Source organism: Lathamus discolor, chromosome 1 (genome assembly GCF_037157495.1).
Source record: "Lathamus discolor isolate bLatDis1 chromosome 1, bLatDis1.hap1, whole genome shotgun sequence".
Classification (NCBI taxonomy): domain Eukaryota; kingdom Metazoa; phylum Chordata; class Aves; order Psittaciformes; family Psittacidae; genus Lathamus; species Lathamus discolor.
The window spans coordinates 81,200,285-81,223,887 of record NC_088884.1 but is presented as its reverse complement, the minus strand read 5'-3'; the positions used below and the strand labels follow the sequence as shown (position 1 = coordinate 81,223,887).

Sequence of the window (23,603 nt, the reverse complement as noted above, 5' to 3'; positions counted from 1 at the left end):
GTGGGCGCGCCAGGAGCCGAGCCGAGCCGAGCCGAGCCGAGCCGAGCCGAGCCGAGCCGAGCCGAGCCGAGCCGAGCCGAGCCGAGCCGAGCCGAGCCGAGCCGAGCCGGAGCCCAGCCGTCCCGCAGCTCCCCGCGGGGCTCCGTGCTCCGCGGGTCCTGCAGGGATGCTGGCGTCGTGTCCCGCCTCCAAAGTCCCGTCCTGCAAGAGCAGGTCGTTCTTCTGTGAAGAGTCGCCGCAGAGATGTTGGTTCCCCCTGTGGTTCTGGACATGGCAAGGCAGGAGGCGTTGGCGTGGGCCGCCACAAAGGGGAAATGGGGTCTCGCCAGCCTGTGCTGAACACGACCAGAGGCAGCGAAGCGGCTGACTTCTCCCGAAACCACCCCGGTCCAGCTACCGCTGCCTCAGCAGCAGATGGGCTCCGCTCCTCCAGAGCCGCGGCTGCCTTGGTCTCCGTTCACCCCGGAGCATCTCCGCTGCCTCACCCGCTGCCCGCTGGGCATGGAGGCGCCAGTCGGGGGCAGGACGCGATCCCTGGCGCAGCCGGTGGGTCCTTCCTGCTCCCCTGCCCAGAGCCTCCCCCGTAGCAAGGAAGGAGGGTAGCGCCGATGCCTTGGGCTGCCCTCATTCCTGGGAGGTGAGGAAACAGGGCCCGGGGGCCGTCAAACGGCGGTTTTCCCAGGCAGGACTCCCTGCTTCTTCTGGCTTAAGGACTTACGGTTTGGTGAGCAGCAAGTGTCCAAAATCCCATTACTCGTAATGAAATACACAGAAAAGAAATTAGACACGAGTCTTCCTAACAGTCATGCTAGCCACCCTCATACCCACAACCTATAATTCCAATTCAAAGTGATCAAAACCAAGTGGATAGAGCAGCTCTGGCTAGAAATGGAGATTAAGTGGTGTTGGAAGCTGTTGTCCTTTACTGCTTGTATTGACATAGGTCTAGTTTTATTTTTTAAAAGAAGCAGAGCACATCTTTTATGTATAATCAGATTCACATTTTCTTCTCTGAGATCTCACACTTGAACAGCCACAATGTAAAGGGCCATAACCTGAATGTATACTGAATGTGCCCTATCACCCTCTCTACAAAGAAGAGGGAGAGGTGATAGACCAGTCTTCATAAATTAAAATGATAGTGCAGGAAAATGGAAGATGGAGGATTCAGATTCTCATAGGAAAAAGCAACACAAGGAAAATGTAAGAAAATTTGGGGCAGTGGTGTTCAAATAATGTCTCTAAAGTGCTGTGAGGAGAAAGGGTGTTTTGTTTTGCACTTAGAGGAGTTAGATCCTAACCTGCCAGTGGGAAAGAAGGACCAGCCAGATGAAGCACTGCTTCACTAGGCTTTCATCACAGCACAGCACCAAGTATGCCAAGCAGTAAGAGTGGCCAGGCTGTCAGTGAGCAGCTTTGTATATATCTTTGATCAGTACTGCACTGACCTTGTTCCTTATTTATTTGGGAAGCTCTGGAAAGAATTCTGCATCTCAGGGAGAATATTTTCAAGGCTCTTCCAGATGATAAGAACTATGCCTTTCCTCAACAGAGAAACACAATAAAATCTGCTGCTTCTGCAAAATATTTCCACTGGATGTAATTGCACTTCCAGTTGCATATATCATCCTTTCCACCTCACCCACTAACTAAAGGTAATGTTAACAATTACCTTTAGCCTCTATCAACCTTGTCTAAACCGCAAAATACACTATAAAGCCAGTCCAGCCTACATAATCAAAGTAGTACTCTTAAGTTTACTGTACTGGAAGAATTAGATTTGCCACACATCAGCTCAAACTGGTCAAGAGAAATGCTCCCACATCCTAGTGCATGATGACACACCTGCATTCACCCTGCCTCTAGTAAGATCAAACCTGTCTTCTCTAGTACAAATATACTAGTGGTACAGCTCTGAATACGAGTGCATCACAGGCAAACTGGTTGACTGACTGCAAGAAAAAGAACCAAAGATCCTAGAGATATAAAGAAAAATCACTATTCTTGAATATCAAGACAATGTATTGGCTGTACTTCAACCAATAAGAATGCAATTAACAGAAGAAAAAATTATATGCCAATATACAGTCATAACTACAAGTGAATAGACAGCAACTTGTGCCACACACCAGGACCTCCATAGCCATTAAATGTGGACTTCTTATCTCCATTAGTCTTTGAGCAAGACCATTTCATTAGCAGGCCAAAACCAGCCTAATGACCTTGATGGACATTTCAAACTACACAAGGACAGAAGAGTCAAAGCCATGTCCATGTGCGTGACTTCTTGCAGACAGCTACACTCATTTGGCAGCAATTATCTCCCAGACCAGCCGGGCTGTGTTTTTCAGGGTCTCTGCTCTGGCGCCCTTCCAGGCCATAGTGGAATGTTTATGGCCAAAACACGAGTTCATGCAACAACTTTCCTCAACACATAAACTTCCGCTGGGGCACCAATGTAACTGCACTGCACTGAAGAAAGGCCTGGAGCTGAACAAGGCAGAAACAAAACAAAACAGAACTGGAAAGAAGAAAGCCAATTAATGATTGAAGAAAACTGTGCCAACAAGGAACTTTCTTCATTGATCATGCCCTTGGTACCTTTTGATAGAATAGTTACTTTGTTCAAAGCTAGATCAAGTATTTGCCAAAGACCACCACAGACATACCCACTGTAATTTGCAGAAGACCCTGAGCTCTTTGTTTAGATCTATTTGATATAAAATCTGTCTTCATTAACAATTTAATCTTCCAAGGAAACTTCTGCAATCAAATCCTCACACTCTTTAATAACTCCGAAACTTTCTCTCTATAACTTCCTCCTGGGTGGTTTTGTACCTCATGAATTTATACCTTCCCTCCTAGACCTTCCCTAGTCCTTCCCACCTCTGCCTGCTGACAGTATGCCCATTCTCTCTGCCACCCAGATATGTGCCCAAGGAATCCTCACCCATTTCTTTACTGGATGTGGGCCCATTTGAGCCATTCGCAAAACATGACAGTTTTAACTCTACAAGTCCTAGATCCTGTCTTTTCTTTATCTGATGTCCATGCTACTTTTGTCTCACATTCCTCTGCAACTTTCATGATGATCCACCTTCATTCCAGGCCAAATCTGTACTGGGAAAGGTCTATGAGTACAACAGACTATGCAAAGAGATAAACTCATCCTTACACTGTCACATTGGCTCCATCCATCTCCCTGCCCATCACCCATACATGAGTTATCTCACTTCTTATAAACCAAACACAAGCTTGATTTCTTACCAAAAAAAACCCATCACCAAACCTGCAAGTGGACAGGGGCCTGGGAACCCCACAGTGTGTGTTCACCTTCCTTTACCAGGACAGTGCTACCCAGGAGGGATAACTTCCTTGTGACACCATGGCCAACTTACCCATCTATGTCTTCGGTCTCCTTATGTATTCTTTTTACACCTCTGCTCACTCAGTTTTTCTGGTTTAAAAGGCCACTGTATTCATTGCTTTTTCATTCAGCTTCATTTTTTCCCATCCCAGGAGGGCTGCAAGTCTACAAGATATCAATATACTATTTTTATCTAAGCCTAGTCTCTAAACCCACTTGTTTAGCTGAATCCCAGGCAAACTTAAATGTATTCATGGACTGGAAACGGTTTTCCTTGTTCCTGAGACCACAGCCACAGCTCACATGAAGTGCTGCACAGTCCTACTGGCCTGAATTCATTCATATTTCTCTATGCACCAGACCTTGGTCTATAATACAAGGAAAATAAAGCCTTCCCCGTCACAGGCCAGAGAGCGCATAGCAGGCAAGGACATGTAAATTCTACTTCTGTTTGTTTGTTAGAGCCACTCACTGCATCTTGTATTAACCAGACAACTGGTTCTCAGCATTTCCTTGGCTCAGGCATAGCTACGAGTGCGTAATTTTTCATCACACACCTACCCCTATTTGCCAATATATCACACCACCACATCTTAAACCAAGCCTATTCTTACCTAGAACTTAGGGGTGCACCTGACAGAGCAGTGAGACATACCTTGCATACCTGTTAGTCACCCAATTACAATTTAAGCTTCTCAGCAAAGGGCCTTTTCCACCTTTTGTTATACTAGTGCTTTCATATGTAAATACAGTGGAGCTTTCGTCCTCTCTGGGTACGGAGGCAATACATAACTTCATGCATCTGTGTGAATTCTCTTTATTTCAAACCCACAAGCATAAGGAGGACAGATAAAGTATTCTACTTTTGTTGTTGTTGCTGTTGTTTCACTCTTAACTCCATTGCTTGGGGGGGAAATCTGTTTTAAAAAGAGGAGTGTGTAAGGACATAAATTAACCCTGCATTTGCCACCAGAATCATAGCTTTCCTCTTCAAGTAAATGCAGAAGTTTTTCTGAATCATTAAGTACCAAAGAAATGACTGAGAAAGAGGAAGAAAATACCTAAAAGCCTGCATTATATGCAAAACAGGTGGAGGGAAGCTGCTATGTGAGACATCATATTCTAAACCTGAAACTGAACTGAATTTTTTTATGTAATCCTTATGGCTAGGTACTAGTATTCTGAAGTAAAACATGACTTTTGTCAGTTCACCTGAAGTCTTAACTCAAAATCTTGTATTTCTGCATGTCCTAAGACGAAAACATACATGTGGAAAAAAACCTTACATTCTCTGTGCCCTCAAAATCATTACATGGACGTCTTCAAATAAGCACCTTACCACAACAGGTACCGAGGTGCTATGGAAAAGTGTGCAGAACACAATGTTCTGAAGGAGTGCCCATGGATACAGACCTAAAATAGCTCTAAAAGAAGTCGCACAAGGTGCCAACGGCCAGAAAAACAAAATTATTTCTCACAACCAAGTTTTCCCATTTCTAGGGCAAGAAACATGACTTGAAGATCTGCAAGGTTTACTTTTAAATGTTGTGGGTTTGGAGGGGTTTACGATGCAGGTTTTGGTTTAGGGCGTTTCACTGTTTTCTAGTCACAGTACTGGGCAAATCAACTTACTGTAGCAGTATCAAGGGCAAAAAAAATCCTGTGATTAATCTGCCTTCTTTTCCCCCATGATAAACAAAGTGCTGCAGACATCAGACGTCAATAAGAAACTGTCTGGGAAGAGATAATTTAAAAGGGCCTCTGAAAAAAAGAAAGCAGCAGGGTGGCGTCTAGTCAAGGCATGATAAGTTAGTTAGAAAACAAACTGGATAGTGCTGATACTAGAGCATGGTAACAGCACATAAGAATCTGGGCAAATACAACCAGAATGGTTATAATGTCATTGCAGAGAATGGGGAGAATAATAAACACACACAAAACATACTCAAGTTCGCTTGTACCAGGGACTGTAGTGACAGGACAAGGGGTAATGGGTTAAAACTTAAACAGGGGCAGTTTAGATTGGATATAAGGAGGAAGTTCTTTCCTGTTAGAGTGGTGAGGCACTGGAATGGGTTGCCCAGGGACATTGTGAATGCTCCATCGCTGGCAGTGTTCAAGGCCAGGCTGGACGAAGCCTTGGGTGAGATGGTTTAGTGTGAGGTGTCCCTGCCCATGGCAGGGGGGTTGGAACTAGGTGATCTTAAGGTCCTTTCCAACCCTAACTATTCTATGATTCTATGTCTTTCTATGAAAAATTAGTGGTTCACCTCAATTAAGTGGCTCTAAAGTCTTTTACTTCCATGTTACAATAAAACCTGGGTTAACCAAGAACTTGTTGATGTGTGTGTTCAAAGCTATCTCTGTCTGTATTCATTATGTTTGTTTTCTCACAAATACAAATTGCAAAGACATGTCTTGTGTTTCTTACATTTCTTTCTATGGTATGTGGCTCTCTTGCAGCATGCCAGTTTACAAACCAAGCCTGGCTGATGTTTAACATGGTTTTGAATGGAGCTCAAAAATTAGTTTCCTATATAAAAAATCTGTCTTATATGTCATGATGAGACAATGGAAAGAACTGAGTCACACCGTTGTTCTACTTCACTGTAACTTCTCAGAATTCAGTGGGGTTGCTCCTGACTTTAAAAAGCAACAAAATCAGGGCTCCCTTTTACAGGATTGTTTCCCAGGAAACTTTAGAAGTTAAGCTGCTAAACAAATAGCTGTGTATCACAAGTTAATTCATGCTTCCCCCCTCCATTTCTTTAACAAAGAAGGTGCATGAATGAAAAGGCAGACAAAACTAATAAATAATGCATGGGGGAGTCAGGATATCCAACTTCCCAGAATTTTTCAATTCTAATTTTTGTCTCACACCTGTTTTACTTACATGGAAACCCATTCATTTAAATAATTTTGTGCCTGACTTCCACTGGGTTTTGGAGGTTTTTTACTCAGAACTAGTTTATTCCTCTCTATATTCATCAGTTCAGGCTGTTCACAAAAAAGCCTGGAAAACATTTTGCCTGTAAAACAGCATCTCCTTTTTATCTTACATGAAAGACATATTTCTGCTTCCCAGAGATATAAAACACTATCCAACATTTAGCATTTTGGATAGGTCAAATACTTTTTTAAACATTTGGTACTTCTGTCATTACTCTTCCCTGTCAAAGTCTGCATCTGCAATATACCAAATAAAGACTGAGCCAAGATCAATTCAATGGACCTGTGAGAAAAAAAAAACAATTAGGCAGTATGGTCCTACCTTCTTAAGAAGGTGCTTGCAGAAGCAACACTGATCTGGTAACAAACTATCTATCTTTCTTTGAGGGGGAGGGGGCTATAATACCTCTAGAAAGATACCATAAAATGAGCCCTATGCTATCTGACCAAGGTCTCCTGCCCTCACAAACGTTAGACATGAAGAAGCCACTTTATCTGGTCTTCTGAGTTACATCTAGTTTACAGGGGCAGCTGGGGCACAGAGAAGCCAAATTCATATTCTTGGCTTCTGCAGCAACCCACATCTAGCCACCACCTCTTCCCAGCCCCTCAGGTATAGACATGTTCTGGTTACAGGACAGGTGAGAGTCCCCAGACCAGATAACAGCTGGAAGCATCCTGACAGAACAATTTCTAGCTCATGGCATCCTCCCTCTGCATGCCTTGAATTACTTCTGCAAATGACAGATGCTGAGAGCATTGAAGGCCACCTGACCAACCCTTCAGAAAACCTTGAGCATGCAGTGATATAACTGCAGATCTGTTGATTAGTGAAGGACAACATGTTGAACTTTTGTGGGAATTGCTGGACCTTCCACAGCCACACCAAATGTTCACATTGCCCACAGGTCCTGCCATGTGAAGGAGAAAGACCACATGAGGTTCCACTCTCATATTCACAAAACTTAAGTAACTCAACTAAAACAATCTGGCTTCATTGTTGAGTAAAAGTTCAGGTTATAAAGCAATTTTTATTTGGCCTTAATTGCACAGATTCCACATGGTATTTTTCATGTTGTTCCTAATCAAGATGAACTCATTGGTTTTACTGTGTGCTTCATTTTGTTTTGCTTTTCAAACATGAGGAAAATATTGTCAACACTTTTCTGTTCCACAAATGGAAAGCATATCCCTTCCTCCACTCTAAAGGCATTTGAGTCACCCCTTTTCTTGTCAACACTAGACAGGTTGATTGCTGAAACTTGAAATGGAGCATGAAAATATTTTTCCACAAGGACAAGAGCCTCCACTTGGCAAAAAAAAACAAAAAAACAGCAGACTGGTCTCAAAAGTGGTGAGCTTTGGAAAACTTTCAGTCTGCATACACGAAAGAGGAAAACTTCATTCTTGTGATAACTATTCCTACCAACAGAACTGGACGGGAATGCAGGTCTGGGATGGGCAAATTTTCCATTTGCAGACGAGTTGGGTTTGGATGCTAGCCATGGTGTCCTTCCTATTCAACTTCAGCTGCTTGTCCTCTCATTCCAAAGCCCATTCTTCCACAGAAACAACTGAAAAGATGTGGTCTTTGGTCGATGCTTTGGTACCTGCTCTTTTCACATGGCTTGACCTAGAGAAAATCAAGCAAAGCATTCACCAGTCCCACATTAAACCACCTCTCCAGTCTATGATCAGAAGGTTTCTTTTCACAAGTTCACAAAAGACACTGACATGCTTCTGCTTCCACAGCAACCAGTCCGGGCCTGTGCAAGGAAGTTGCAGTTTAATTAAACCAGTTCAAAACCTGAAGCTGTTAAATTAATGCTAAGTCTGTGGGAGGATAGATGTGATTTTGCCAAAGAGTGCTTTCTACAGTTTTAACAGAAGTGGTAAGGAACGCATTTAGGCTAAATCAATATGCAACGTACTTCAACTGATGTGTGTCCAAAAAATGCATTTGCACCAACATAATGAAATAGCTCAAGATTTTCACATAGACAAGACTCAGAAGAAAATGTAACCATATTACACTTTAGGAATAATGTGAACATGCCTTGTTTTGTCCTTACCTGCTGTCAACACCCTCCTCCACTGCCTCCAGGGGTCTGCTCCCCAGCACCTGACAGTTTTATTAACTGTCTCTTCCTGTCTTTCTTACCCTCAGGTACCCACTTGTTGGCAAGTTACACTCCCCTTTATCACCAAACCACCCCATTTGATGTAGCTCTCAAAACTGTAGCTTCCTGCACTTCTGGTATGTTAAAAGGTTTCCTCTTCAGGGCAGTCCCAAGCTGATGTTCCACAAACTTTCCCCTATTTCTCCTACTTGTAACTAATAGGTACTGCAGCTTCAAAGCCAGGCTGGCTGGGTTTTCCTCAGAAACCAAAATATATCACTTCCAGCTCTTTGTAGTGTCAGAATGTGACTGCTCCTTCTGGGAAGTCCATCTCTCTTGAGAGAGGTGAATCAAACACAGGGACTTGAGAGAGATGAAGTCACACACAGTGACTGAGCAAAAGTATAAAAAAGGCTATAAACCATATCTTAGCCTGGCATGATATCCCAGCATATGTTCAATCAGCTTGAGCCCACTGGTTTACACCAGAGTGGGGAAAGTGCTGAGGAAAAGGTCAGTTCTTACTTTTCTTGCTGTTCTTGGTCCCTTCCCCCAGATGCCAGCATGCTCAGGCCGAGGCTGAGATGCAGATCCTGAGGAATATTGTCTCCCCCACTGCGCCCAAGCCACTGCCATGGCTGCATGAAAGCTGCAGGGGGGGCAGAGGGGATCTCTGGTGATGAAGCACTGGAAAGCACACACAGTGTTGAAATCATGATGTTCAGCCATTCTGAGGACACTAGGGCCAATGTACAAAATTGGTTAGACAGTCTGGTATTAGACTGGCTGGACAGAGAAGACAGCTGACACCTCTGGCTGACATTTTAACAAAAGGCTTGCTCTGATGCTTGATGTTGAATCAATGGCAAATTTCCCAATGGAAGTAGCCTCTGGCCACAAATGAGTAGTTAAGAATCCAAATGTGTACAGCACATACTGCTTCCTATGAGCTGTGGACAGCACAGTCCCCATTGATTGCTGCAGTCAAAAACAACCTGGAAGTGCCAAGCACATTAGAGTAGTACCAGTCATAGTAAATCCAACCATTCTAAATTTCAGACAGTCTTTCTGTTTCCCCTGGGATACGAAACATGTTGTAAGCAAGTGCCCAGTTAAAAGAAGGCATAAAACAGATCTGTACCCCTCTCCCCTATTTCCCCCTGCATAACAATACTTAAAAGTGCAAGTTTTGGAACCTTTTTGTGAGAGAGCGGTGAGTTGAGGTAGGAAAAGCAGTCTCACACATTTCAGTGCAAAAGACAGCAGGGAAAAGGAAATTCGTTTCTGTGCCTCTAATTTAAAGATCAGATACTTGGGAAAGTTGGTATGTTAGTGCTAATTGTTAATGTCTTCTTCAAAACTCAGATTGTACCTTCTGAGTTCCTATCATATAATTTTCATGTCTATTTATTTATTTATTTATTACAAATGTAAGCCACCTTCAATTTTTTATTATCCCTTTTAGGAAAAGAGACGGAGGAAGAGAGATTTCCACCTTCTCATTATTACAGAATCTAAGGAATGCAATATTCAGTTCAAGAAGCTGAGAGATTATGGAAGAAAGACAAAAGCAGCAGTTCCACACAAGTTGAACTCTGCCCTCGTGTGTGCAAACATTAAAATACACTTTCCACCCATTCTCTGGATCCCATTCTATTTTTGTGCAAAAGGATGTATTGGTTTATGACACTAATTATATAACTATAATTATGTATATAATTATATACTGATGCTGGGTACCACTACTTTGATTGTGACTACATGTACCAGAATGAGAATGAAGTTGAGGAAGCGATCCTCAGTAGAATATCGAGGAAGGCATTGTGAAGCAAGACCTCTTTGTCGTCAGTAAGATAAGGGGATCTGATGATCTTCCAGCCTTGAGCAGGGGTGGGGGAGCACTTTGTCTATAGTATTTTCATAGTACGATGCTTAAGTACTGGAAACAAACTTTATGCTGCATGATAAACCAATACACTGATACAAGCTGGCTAATTCACCTCATTCTGTACTGAGTGTTAGGAAGGATATACAGTCTCTGCACCCAGCTGCTGCCTGGCACTCTGCTGAGGAGACCCAGGAGCGCTAGGGGATGGATGAGAAGTGTGACTTGCTTGGGTTTTTCTCTAGCTGTCATGCACATTTCATGACAAGTCTCTGGGCAAGGGAGTCTGCCAGAAAACTCTTGCTGCCCTGAAGCTGGATTACCTGGATCTCTACCTCAACTATTGGCCTTTTGGATTCAAGGTACAGTAACAGCAATGCCCTTGGCTTTCACTCCTGGAAGACCTCCTCAAAATGGCTAGTAACACTTGCATCACTACTGCTGCTCCAGTCCAGGAAGACCAAGTGTCTGTTGTGTGCATCAGCACTGCTCCAGTGCCACTCATTCAGCTTTACTCCAGCCATGTGAGCCAGGCTCTTGTTCTCTGCCCCTGAGACCCCTGCTTGTACAGCACTGTCTGCCCTTTTGACTGTGGGAGAGGCAGATTTAGCGCCAAGACCTACAGCTGCAAGCATAAGCTATGCCACTTTCCCTTTCTTCTACAAACCCAAAGCATGCTCATCTGAAAATTACCCCTTGTGGGAAAGAGGGCTGTGCTTTGCTGCCTGACAGAAATTCCTTCCTCTGCATGTTACAGAACTTCAGAGCCAAAGAAAATGCTTCTGTTTTCCATTTCTCTTTAATCACCAAGTATTTAATACAGTCTAAATTGAGCTGACCTTGCCTGTAGAAGCCTCAGTGTTGTTTCACAGATCTTGGATTGTAAAAAATGAGGCTTTTCAATACCAAACTCTTGCAGACTACATGTACTTCAAAGGACTTATGTCTATTTGTATATACATACATATACCGTTAGCCTTTCCCTTCTGCTACATCCAGATCAAAATCTCTATTCCACCTCATGCTTTTTAACTCAACTTTATTTCATTCTCTTCGTATTGTTTTAATTAGCATTATGTGGACAAAGCTGTCAAGTGAAACTGCATAATACCATGGCATCTAGAAAATTCCAATAATTCAAAACACTTTGGCCATACTGTCTAGTTACAGGCTCTTCTAACTTTCCTAATAGAGCAACTTCATCAGTGAGCCTCCCTTCAGGAAATCTGGCAGCAGTACTTTGTCAGAGACATACTCCAGTATAAATGTACATTCACGGGACCATGTATTTCTTTAAAAACAACTAAAGAAGCTATTATTCCTAAACATGCATAATGGAACAATACATGAAGTGAACTCATGTAAGATTCCAGGATATTGTTCTATGAGTAAATCACTTCCCTGCATGTATTTTGTGGATCATCACTTCAATGGGTTCAGCAGAAATACCTCTTTATTGGGATAGTAGGTGGCAAAAATGCCATGACCCTTCTTGAACTAAGAATGAGAAATGACTGAAGAATTAAGTTATAATGAGAATTACTTGAGGTTTTTTTCACACGCTGTTAGCTCTAGCTCCTTAGATTCCTGTTTGGTTCTTTTATATAGCTAGCATTCCAGTGGAGAGTATTTCAAGCATTTTCTCTCCCACTGACAGGCGGAAAAAGGAGCTGTTTCCCGAAGATGACAAAGGCATGCTTATACCCAGCAACACAGATATTCTACAGACATGGGAGGTAAGTTCAGCCACAGCAGAAGAGGCATGTGCTATAGCCTCACCAGCCACTTCCACATTTTCATTACCTTCAGTAGTCACAGAAGTGTTGTCTTATGCATACAAAATCAGTTGGAAGGAACATAAGGCAGTACAAAGTAACTTTTCATAATGTCCATACCTAGTTATTCGTATTCCCTGAGCACCTTGACTGCCTGACCCACAGTGAGCTGCACAGTCACCTTCAGTGGAGCTGCAGACTAGACTGAGGTTAGAAAAAGTTCATTGCTTGACCACAAGTGTACCATTGTGTTCATCATAGTTCTTGAGGCCTTCTTGAATTGCTCAAAAACATTTTACAGAAATAAAGACATTTTAGGTTGAGATCTCGCTTACAATGTGGAGCAGAGCCCTCCCATGTTTTGACATGTTTTGACAGCTCACCAAATTAATAGCCAAACCCCAGAATTATCAAAGACTAAAGTCTTCAAATAACTCTTGAGAAGATGCAGAGGTGGTGGCAGGATCTCAGAAGATGCTCCCGGATTGATGTGAATTCAATGCAAGAAAGACACCAAGGTCTTAGAATTGTATTAAACCTCTAACATGTGCCTTAACAAGCATCTGGAAGTTGAATCAATGCACACCATTTAACAAGATAAATATCCAGTTTCAGTATACTTCTTTCCCAAAGGTCTTACCATCATCTGACAATCCCAGTCATGCCTTCAGGACAGAGAAACAACTGACACCTCTTGTGTCTTGGCATGATCTGGAGAAAGTGTCACACTGACAGGTACAAACAGCAAAGCAAAATACAAACCTTCTGCCCAGAGAAGATCCCTGGTCTTGACCCATCTTCTGATGCTGTCATGTTTCAGTCTTCCCAGCAAAAACCAAGGCAAAATGCAAACCTTCTGCCCCAAATCCTCTGCTGAAAGACCAAGATATAACTCATTCAAGAAACCATTCAGGAAAACCAAGCACCCACCTTCAGTGGAGAAGTGAGTTCACAGAGGAATCAACACCAAAATCTCAGAAGAAAAGAAGAGGAATGACAAATTGCATTTCTCAGCCAGGCTCTCCACCAAGTCTCTTTATCTGTTCTCACACACTCTACCCAGCTCCTTGCTGCAGGAACACAAGGCTTTGAAACCTCTCCCTAAAAACACAGGATCAGAAGAATGAGAACACTGCAGGGTTTTCTGCCCTTTTGTACAGGAGATTCCATCTTACTTGGACAATCAGGCGTTGCAAGCTGTCACAGACTCACTAAGCACAACTCTGATGGCGTCAGTTCACCGTGGTGCTGCCCTAGCACAAAATCTGACTGATCCTGGTAGTTCCTACACCAAGATTTGAAACCCACTCACCACGGATTGTTTGCTGAAAGCAGCACTGCTAACAGTAATAAATCACCAGCATAGCACTGCAAGCTTGAGTGGTTCGGAATATAAAGGAGAGCAGGAGCAAACTGACACTTCAGCTGATCTCTAGTCTCTCTGGAGAAAATGCACTGCAGCCAAGGCAAAATCTGTCACTCTGCATTTTTCACTGACTCCTCTGAACAACAAACAAGGCCCAAGAAGCTGAGCAGACTCAGAGCAGTTCTATGGAAAAGGAATCTCAGAAAAAAGGGATGAATGATGAGCCCTGAGTTGTGTAACTGTTATGTAACTGATGGTACTAACAAAAAAGAGGCGGAGGATTAAAGAGAAAAACTAATTATCTTGTCTGCCTTCAGTTAAATGAAGCAAAAAGAGACGGGGCATCTGCTGTGGGAGAGGCACCCAGAGAAAAATGCACCATTACATGTACTCCAAACTTATGTTTGTACCTGGATCAATTCTTCAAGTACAAGCAAACATTAGAGCCTCACAAGCAGCCCTAACATACCATTATGGAGTACTTACAGGATCCCGCTGATAAATCAAGTTTTTTCCCATTGCATTCTGACCACCTTATCAGTACAGCATGTTTTGCCTCAAAAATCAGTTTCTAACATGAAATTAAAGGTCACCTACCAATTATTTCTACACATGTATATTATACTCTGAAATATGGTCTGTATCTAAAAACAGAAGGGCAATGCGATCATTGTGTCATTCACAGAAAACTTGCTCTTCTTCTGCAGCTTTGAAAACATACTAACACTTTCTTCCAGCATTTAAAATGCAGTGGGTTATACTCATTATTTTCTAAATTACTGATAAGCACATTTACCGCAAAGCAAAAGCTGCATTTGTCCCATCTGGAGAGGGGAACAGGATGCTCCCCACTCTCACCAGGCAGCCACATCAAAGGCTCTCTACCCACCTCACTTCACTAGCACAAGCATCACAAGGTTCCTGAGACCAGCTTGGGGCCACCATCACTGTTGAGGGGACACTGCTCAGCCCTTATACAAGCTCATGGCTCACAGCCCACACTTGTGTATCCCATCGTGCCCCAGGACTCTTGCTCATTGTCTCATTCTCGGACTTTACCAATGTCTTTACCAAGTCAAACCGGGCGGCCAGTGAATGAAACAGGTCTCTTTATCAGGTAATAGAAGGGGTGAATAGCGTGTTGCAACACCCCTGCGCGTACCACGAGCAATAAGCGTGAACACCCTGTGGCACAGGGGCAGGGCGCTGCGGCAGGTGACCCCTGCACACACACCAGCCGGATCGGCGCACAGCCGCCCTCACCCTTTCGGGTTACAGCTTCACTGGGGGGTGACTGAACTGCCTTCATTTCAGCTCTCACGGGGGCACACCCGAGCCGCGCCGCGCCGCGCCGCAGCAGGCGGCCCGCCCGAGCAGCGGTTGGCCTGCCCTCGAAGGGTCGCTCAGAGCCCTCTGGGAGCCCCGGCGGACGGCTCCTCCGGGCCTCAGCAGCTGGGCCCGCCTGCCCGCTGCGCCCAGACACGCCGCAGACGTGCCGCGCCGCACCGCCGCAAAGCGAGCTCACCCGAACACCCCCACACAGCCACAGCTCCCCCCGCCGTACCTGACCCCAGCACCAGGGCAGGGTTCCCATTGGTTGCCCCGCTTGCTGCTGATTGGGCTGCGCTGCCATCGGGGCAGGCTTCGAGCTGTGATTGGCTGCAAAGAAGGGGCAGGCCAAGCGGTACCAACCGCCTGGGTGGGCGTGTGGTATCACTGTCGGGAAGGGCCGTGCCGGGAGCGGGCCGTGTTACATAGCGTTGCGCGGAGGTTGCACGGCGTGTTCGCAAGGGGGGCGATGGCGACCTGTGTGCGGCTGGGCACCGCGGCCAAAGTGCCCCTCCTGGGGCTGGGCACATGGAAGGTAACCGCGGCGAGCCTGCTGCAGCAGGACCCTGCCGCGGCTTCTCGCTTCGGTGGGGCCGCAGCGCTGCCTGCGCCACCCGCATCGCGGCCGGGGCTCCCGCTCAGTGCGGCCGTGCCGCTGCAGGTTTTGGTGCTGGGGGTCGCTCTGTTGCCGTTGCCCCTTCGCAGCACCCCAAGCTCCTACGGCGCGGTAGGGCTCTGCCCGGGGACGCAAATATCTGGGGCCTGGGCTGAGGCCCCTTCTGCTAGGTGAAGTCTTGGCTGAGCCTGCCGGGGGATTGCTGCTTGGAGGAGCGGTGCGCAGAAGTGAGGAGGCCCTGGCCCGGCCGTAGAGAACTGCCCTGGTGTTAAGGCCTCAGCTCTGCAAAGCCTCTCCAGAGCCCTGCTGGGGAGTGGGGTGCCAGAGGAATGGCCAGAGCCTGGTTTTAGGCTCGGGAGGCTGCGCTTGAGATGTCTGCAGACCCGAGAAAGCTTTATGGAAAAGCTCCTCTTAAAGCCTCTACGTTTATCTGTCCTCTGGCTACCTAAGGAGCAGTGTGTGAGAATCCCAAATCCAGGCATGTCATACCTTTTCTCTCTTCAGTCCCCACCAGGTAAGGTAGAAGCTGCAGTGATGGCCGCTATTGATGCTGGTTACCGACACTTTGACTGTGCCTACGTGTACCAGAATGAGAAGGAAATTGGGCAGGGGATCCAAACGAAAATCAAGGAAGGCGTTGTGAAGCGAGATGACCTCTTTATTGTCAGTAAGGTAAAGATCAGATGGTCTTGGACTGTGAATGTTTGCAGTAGGAAACTAAAGTAGCATTGCTATAGCATTGGAGAACCTTGTAGTATAAATGAGATCAGTCCTGATACTCTCTTGTTTCCCCCCATCAGCACAGAGGTAGAGTTTGATTACTTCTTGTTTGATTACTTCCACTGATGGTAATTGTTACTGTTGTAGCTGTTGGGTAGGAAGAGTGAGCTCATTGAGGCTTGAGCACCCTCCTCTGAACTGTCCAGTGGTAGTTTTCTTTCTCAGTCAGTCCTATAACGCTGAACGAAGTCAAGGCTCTGAATTCCCCCCAGCATCTACAGAAAGCTTGAGCACCACAGCCCCACTGAGGAGACACAGAAGTGCCAGGGGATGGATAAGGAGAAGCCATCTGCAAACCAAGTGGTACAGAAGGAGGGAAGCAGGAAAAGTGACAGTGGGGCCAGGCAGCTCCAACCCGGGTAGAAGCCCATGATGCAGACATCTAAGATCACTCAGTGTCATGGACTGATACAGAAGAGAACCAGTTTCACAATGGCATCTCCCTGACTGCTGAAGCACAGTAGAGGAGATGAGCCTGGCAGTGGCTCACACCCTGCCAACGGGGTGTCTCTGCTGTGTGAGGAAGATGAGATTCTGGGCACCCTGTAATCTGTTCAGGGTGCAGTGTAATCTGCTCAGCATATGTCACAAGGAAGGTGTCATTGGTGGGTTCTGTTTCTCTTGCTTACTGAGGAAATCAGACTGTTTAGATAGATTGTGAAGTTGCTTCTTGGTAAAAGTAGGTGCCAACCACTTCTTTCATAGAATCATAGAGTAGTTTGGGTAGGAAGGGAGCTTCAAAGGTCTTTGCCTAATCTTACATTTTTGTGGCTTTGCCTTCTACATTCAATGCAGGTGTTTTATGTATAGTTAGGAATAGCAGACGTCTTCATTTAAAAGCTGCCTATTGCAAAGGCAGCCCCTGTGTAAAAGGGGTAGCACAAATTCGTACCTAATGAGAGCAGAGGATGTTGCCTGTTATGATCCTGCTCGAACATCTATGCTGCCACTGCACATACTGCCTTCAGTGTCATGGGCCAGGCCCACCACAGAGGAAGCCTCATCTCAAGAGCACTAGGATGACCTGATTTCGTATGGCCTTCCAAAGAAGATGGGATATTTCTGTCCTGTGGAGGAGATCACCTGAGAGCTTTAACCTGGGAGGTCACACTGTGCCTTGTTTGGGTTTTTCTCTAGCTGTGGTGCACGTTTCATGACAAGCCTCTGGTGAAGGGAGCCTGCCAGAAGACTCTCTCTGACCTGAAACTGGATTACCTGGATCTTTACCTCATCCACTGGCCTCTTGGTTTGAAGGTACAGTAACAGCAACGCCCTTGGCTTTTTTCTTGTGACCACAGCTTTGGGGGAGCTATATGGCTTTACAGCCCAACAATTACTGTGGCTGATAAAGATGATCATGTGTCTGTTGTGTGTACCAGCACTGCTCTGGTGCTCAGCTTTACTCTGGCCATAAGAGCCAGGCTGTGGATCTCTGCCCTGAGCCTGTTGCTTGCATATCCCTCTGATCCTGGGAATGATTGTCTGAAGCCTAGGAGCAGATCTCCTAGCTACAAGCATAAGATAAGGTGCTTTCCCTTTTTCTTATGAATCGGTGTATACTCATATCAAAATTGCCCCTGGCAGGAAGGGAGGGCAGCACTATGCTGCCTGTCAGAAATTTTCTGTGTGTTACAGAATTGTAGAGCAAGAGAAAATATTTCTGTTTTCCGTTTTTCTCTTTTATCACCAAGTCTTTAATACAGCACAGATTGAGCTGACCTTGCCTGTAGGAGCCTTAGCATTGTTCCACGGAGACATGAATTAAAAAGATAAAACTTCTTGGGGGCCTACATTGTTTCACAGATGAGTGAAGGAGCTAATGTCTCTGACTTTCTGGTCTTAGTCTTTCTGTCCTGCTAGAGTCTGATCAGTCTCTCTTGAGATGCTTATCTTTATTTCATACTCTAGTTTTATGTTAACAAAGAAAGGAAGCCATCTCGTCGTAACAGTAGCAAACTGCTTTTAAATGTAGTTCAAATTTGGTGTCTTTTCATAACCTGTACACAAAGGCTCTTCTAATTTTCCTAATTTTCATATATTTCCTAGTAAATTTCCTACTATTAGCAGATTTACCATAAGCTTTGTTGTGGAAGAACTGTCACTGCACATAATACCTCTTTTCAACAGATCTGATGGTGTGTAGACCAAAGCTACATGTTCCCAGTACCTGGCTAGGTCCCCTGATGCCTGTCTGGAAAAAAACCCAGTTCTTCCTCACATGAAGTGAACATGTATGAGACTGGAGGCTATAATTCTAAGTGTTTTGTTTCCCTGTAGGTATTTGGGTGAGCCATCAATTTAAGGGGTCCAGCTGGAAAACCTGTCTTTATGGGAATGGTCACTGGCAAAAATACTTTAACTTCCTCCTGGTCCTCAAGGAATGACTGAAAGTAGACAGTTAGGGTTCTTCCCTGCACTAGAAGTTTAAGCTGTCATGGTTGTGAGCCTTCATGGTATTAAGTGAACTTCTCAGCAGATTCTCAAGCATTTTTGTCATTGACAGGCAGGAGAGGAGCTGTTACCCACAGATGACAAAGGCATGTCTATACCCAGCAACACAGATATTCTACAGACATGGGAGGTAAGTTCAGCTGCAGTAGAAGAGTTGTCTTCTGTCCTCAGCAGTGATTTTGTCTTCAGCAGTCACAGAATGGTTTGTGCATGTATACAGAATTAGTTGGAAAGGATTCACGAAAGGATGTGGTAGCATTTTAAAAACGTGTATGCTCAGTCAAGCTGTTACTTCTTTTCACTGTGGATTCATATCTCTAGTCACTGGGCTGCACAGTCATTTTCAGTGGAGCTGCAGGCCAAACTGAGCCTAGCAAAAGTTACTTACTTCACCGTAACTGAATGATTGATTTTTTTTATTTTTTTTTTTTTTTAATTTTCTTCACCACAGTTCTCGTGCAGTTCTTGAACCGCTCAAATAGATTTTCTTGGAAATAGGCACTTAGGCTGTGATCCTGCCATCCTGCATAGCCCTCTGGTGCTGTGACAGCAGTAGAGTTAGTCATACATTCCTTGTGTAACTCATTGAATTTCAGTCTCATCAATAATTTGGGGCTTTGTGTGATAGAAGACATAGCACAGATACTACCAGTACCCACATTTCCCTGTGAGAATCAAGAACCTGGCAAGTCTTAACACTTAGGCTTTACTTCCAACGAAGAGAAACAAGACCCATCAGGAAAAATGTATTCACGTCATGTATTGTACACTGGATGCTGACTTTGTTCCTCTTTCTGTTAGGCCATGGAGGAGCTGGTGGATGCTGGTCTGGTAAAAGCCATTGGAATCTCCAACTTTAACCATGAGCAGATTGAAAGAATCTTGAACAAGCCAGGGCTGAAATACAAGCCTGCAAATAACCAGGTAAGCTTCAGAGTGACTGCAGGTGAATAGTTTCTAGGGGTTATAAGTATCTGGTTACAGTTGAATGAGGATATTGAAAAGGGAGAACAAAGTAGACACATCGTGTTCTCTAAATCCCGCTCTGTGGGTATTTATCAATACAAAAAGGACAGGAAAAATTCCTTTTTGTCTTGGCTTGTTGAACCAGTCTCTTTCTGGAGTATTTTCCCATGAAGCATTCTCTCTGGAGGGATAAAGAGTCCAGACACAAGTTAACATTCTGACTGTAATCAATGATTTCTATAACGCCTCTCGGAACAAAATCAAAAAGTCTCATAAGGACTCAACATTAAAGTTGATGCCCTATAGAATTATAGTCTTGTCACACAGACCACATGCATGGTAGGATGAAGGCAGCCTGTAATTAGGAAATTAAGATTCAGAAAGAAACCCTCTGGAGCATTGGAATGCTACAGTAATTCTACAGCTGTCAGTCTCTGCTCCTGTGTTGACAGATTGAAAGTCATCCATACCTTTCCCAGGAGAAACTTATCAACTATTGCCAATCCAAAGGGATCACTGTGACAGCATACTGTCCCCTTGGACGCCCTGACAGGTAATTTCCAAGTGGATTCGTGTGGTTTAAGTTTAAACATTCAGAGTAATTGAATGAGTAATGGTGCAGGCATGTATATACTTTAATTACTCATGCTAGGGAGAGTCTTTCTGCAGTGCTTGTTTCTTCCATTTTTTTCTCTATGTAGGGATAAGCCAGAGAACAATTCCCTTTTGGATGACCCCAAGATCAAAGAAATTGCAGCCAAACACAACAAAACCCCAGCACAGGTGGGTAGGTGCTGGACAGTAGGTACTCCTTCCAGTAACAGTCATTAAGGAAAGTGTATGAAGAGCGGGTACAGCCTCTATCAGTGTTCCATGTGAACTGTGGTGTTCTCTTGCGTTAACAAGCAATGCATGTAGCCTATTCTATGTCCTAAAAAATCTCTGCTACTGTCTCTTTGGCCCTTAGCCAGGAAAGTCCTCTTGCAGAGAATGAACACTCTGCATACACTGCTAAAAGCCCAGGGGGGAAGAAAAGGAATTGACTGTCCCAAAAATGGATGGCAAAGGCAGCCTTCCATGTGGGCCTCCACCACTTTTGTCTTTAGTCTCCAGGAAATGCTACCTAGGCCACTGGGACAGCCATGATTTGAAATACAGCTATGCAGAAGTGGGCATAACTTAGGGAAAACAGCTGAGTTTTCAGACATTTGGAACAGTCTATGCTTCCTCCAGAACAAGAACCTTTCTCTCTCTGAGTGGTCTGGTTTTGCAGGTTCTCCTTCGCTTCCAGATCCAGAGAAATGTGATTGTGATTCCCAAGTCTGTCACACCACAGCGCATTGTGGAGAACTTCAAGGTGAGTGTTAGGAGACCTGGGTGCTGCCCTTCATGGATGGCATGGCTTCTTCCTGTACAGCAAGTAGTGATCCTTTCTCACACTTCCCAAGGTGGCCTCAGGCAGGAGGACTGGACTTTTTCCTCTGTGTCTGGAAGCTAGGGTTACAATGAAAACTACAGCTGGAGAAATGATAGAGCACTTGGAAACAGTATGTTGATAACCTTCTCAACAGTATGTTGATAACCTTATCAACCTTACTGTCTCCTGTGACTTGTGGATGGAATGGCAGGCAGTGCTTGCTTGGAGCCCAAGTGCAGTAATGTTTCTCAAAATATAGACTAAGCAATGTTAAGGGAAGGGTCCTGGTGTCAGTAAAACACATTGCCCCTTTGACTGTTAAGCCGGGTTTTTTACTGACATGAAGATTTCAGAAGTAACATAGCTGGACTTACTGAAATATGGAAGTCTTCCAGATGTTTCTTTGGAATTGGAGAGAAATGAGTCTGCCACGAATAGAGGCAACACCAAGGTGCTTACCAAACATCTTGGAACAGCTAGCATGTGTAACTGCAACTAGAAGTCTCTTTATTTCTCTTTGCCAGTGGAGTCTCAAAAAGTCTAAAGATACAACTTTTTCCTTTTCCTGTCTCATGAAGCTATTGTTTCTAAACAGCAGCCCTTCTGATGTCACTTGTTCTTTAATCAAGCTTGCCTCGTTTGTTCAAAGAAGTGACTTCCAAGTGTTCCGCTTCTTAGGTGTTTGACTTTGAATTGACTAAAGAGGAGATGGCAACCCTTCTCAGCCTAAACAGGAACTGGAGGATCTGTGAAATGAACATGTAAGTGACACTGCTTGTTTCTTTCAAGCTCTTATATTTTGAATAATCTTTACTCTGATCTCACAGGTACTGGTACAGCTGTTTAAATTGGGTATATTTTGAAATCTAGAATCATTTGGGGGATTGAGAATCAGTTATTTAACCCTTGGTGGCTTTATATTTTTCCCTTTATTGGCTAAAGGATAGGGCATACTGTGTATTAATTGTGAATTCTTTCTCCAGGAAACATTGTGCCTGGAATTCCCAAAGGAGGGTTCTAGTTGATAATTTGAGATCTTCCAGATTGGGGAAATCAGCTTTAGCCAGTTTTAAACTTACAGTAATTTTTTTCTGTGCATATTATAAACTGATGTCAGCTCTTATATAGGTGGTTGGGGGAGGTAATGACCATCTATAGTGCAGTATGAAGAACAACTGCTTGCAGATAGCACCTTGGAAGCCTATAGCAAGACAAGAAGTCTTGGCTGAAAAGCCACAGAAATGGCTGTTTACTCTGTAAGCAGTGTGAACTTTAAACTCTTTATCTAGGAAGTAATTTGGTCCCAGCACTGTTCAGTGCCTGAATAATAGGAACAGGCTTGAACTTACTAGTCATGTATGCCATCTCCTTAGTATGTCTCTTAAGTTCATTCTGCAGTTACATAATTCAGAGCCTCCCTTGAAGGCTCTGAAGTACATAAATACACCCACTTTAGCTCTATAGTATTTACTTCAGCCTTGAGAGTAATCATTCCTCTTTGATTTCCTTCAGGTGCAAAAATCACAAGGAGTACCCTTTCAATGCAGAATACTGAAGATAGTTTTATCCTGCCCTCCTGGAGGCCTCTGTGGTCTAATGAGCATCTACTGCTGCCTTAAGTTGTCCACTATGTAGCTTACACACTGTATCTCTCCTGCCAGCAAAGGCATAGCGTATGTATTCAGTGACATGAGGGTTTCCTTCTTTGGTAGAAGGAAACGGTAAATTGTTCTGAAGAACAAAATATGGGCTATAATAATTCCCTTATCAATAGATAGATTAGTCTCTGCATGGCTAAAATAGCAAAGTAGAAAACCTGAAGAATGAACTAGCAACTGAATAATTTTTCTTGTCTTGGATCACCTCCACTTAAGGCTGCAGGGTAAGGATATGTGAGCACAGAAGAAGCTTCCATCCCGAAAGAATTAACTACACAATCACTGCCTGAAGATAAAAGACAACAATTGACTTCTAGAGCACAGCCCCAAACTTTCTGGGAAAGAAATAGTAATTGGGAGAGATTGCCATACCTACAGATGCATAACAACTCATACTGGGCATTGTTTCTGTCACATTCTTTTACAGACTGAATCTGAACAGAGATTAGTGTTCAACTTTATTCTTATATATTCTTCCAAAATAAAAAAGATTACTGCTGTTTTGGATGTTCTGTTCTAATGTGAAAAAATGCCAAAGCCATTTGGATCAACACTGTCACTGGCAAAAATGATCCATATCTCAGGAGCATCAAGATCTTGTCTTGATCAAAAGTTTAATAACTTGATGTAATAAACTTTGGTTGATAGAGCAGTGCTGCCATGAACAGTTGAGTATGACAAGCCTTGGTACGGGCAGTGGATCAGCAATGACCAGGAGACCTACACCTGAAACTGCTGGAAATATGTACAAGGATATATACTGCTGTAGACTAATTTGGTTGGTAGCCTGTCCTGACAGCTGGCTATTAAAAACCCAGAGTAACAGAGACTGGGGGAAGGGAGAAGATGGTGTTAAGCAGGTGTCCAATACTGCATGGAAGCAGAGGGTGTAAGGTGGAACTGTTAAGCGTAAATACTGGGCTG

General features: G+C 44.2%; 1 protein-coding gene and 1 long non-coding RNA gene across 2 annotated transcripts; one reads left to right on the top strand and one right to left on the bottom strand.

Annotated features, from left to right (window-relative positions):
• Positions 1-7,327: 7,327 nt before the first annotated feature.
• LOC136016217 (uncharacterized) lies at positions 7,328-15,021 on the bottom strand. The gene is made up of 3 exons (XR_010613538.1): positions 14,988-15,021; positions 12,859-12,969; positions 7,328-7,949 (listed from the first exon to the last, which is right to left on the bottom strand). It is a non-coding gene; the product is annotated as an uncharacterized LOC136016217 (long non-coding RNA).
• Positions 15,022-15,152: 131 nt separating this feature from the next.
• Positions 15,153-23,181, top strand: LOC136016206 (aldo-keto reductase family 1 member B1-like). Its single transcript, XM_065683022.1, has 10 exons — positions 15,153-15,326; positions 15,912-16,079; positions 17,325-17,441; positions 18,691-18,768; positions 19,440-19,562; positions 20,057-20,157; positions 20,306-20,387; positions 20,878-20,961; positions 21,700-21,782; positions 22,534-23,181. Exons 1-10 carry the CDS (start codon positions 15,261-15,263, stop codon positions 22,574-22,576), a joined length of 945 nt encoding a protein of 314 aa, XP_065539094.1. The 5' UTR covers positions 15,153-15,260; the 3' UTR covers positions 22,577-23,181.
• The last annotated feature ends 422 nt before the right edge of the window (positions 23,182-23,603 follow it).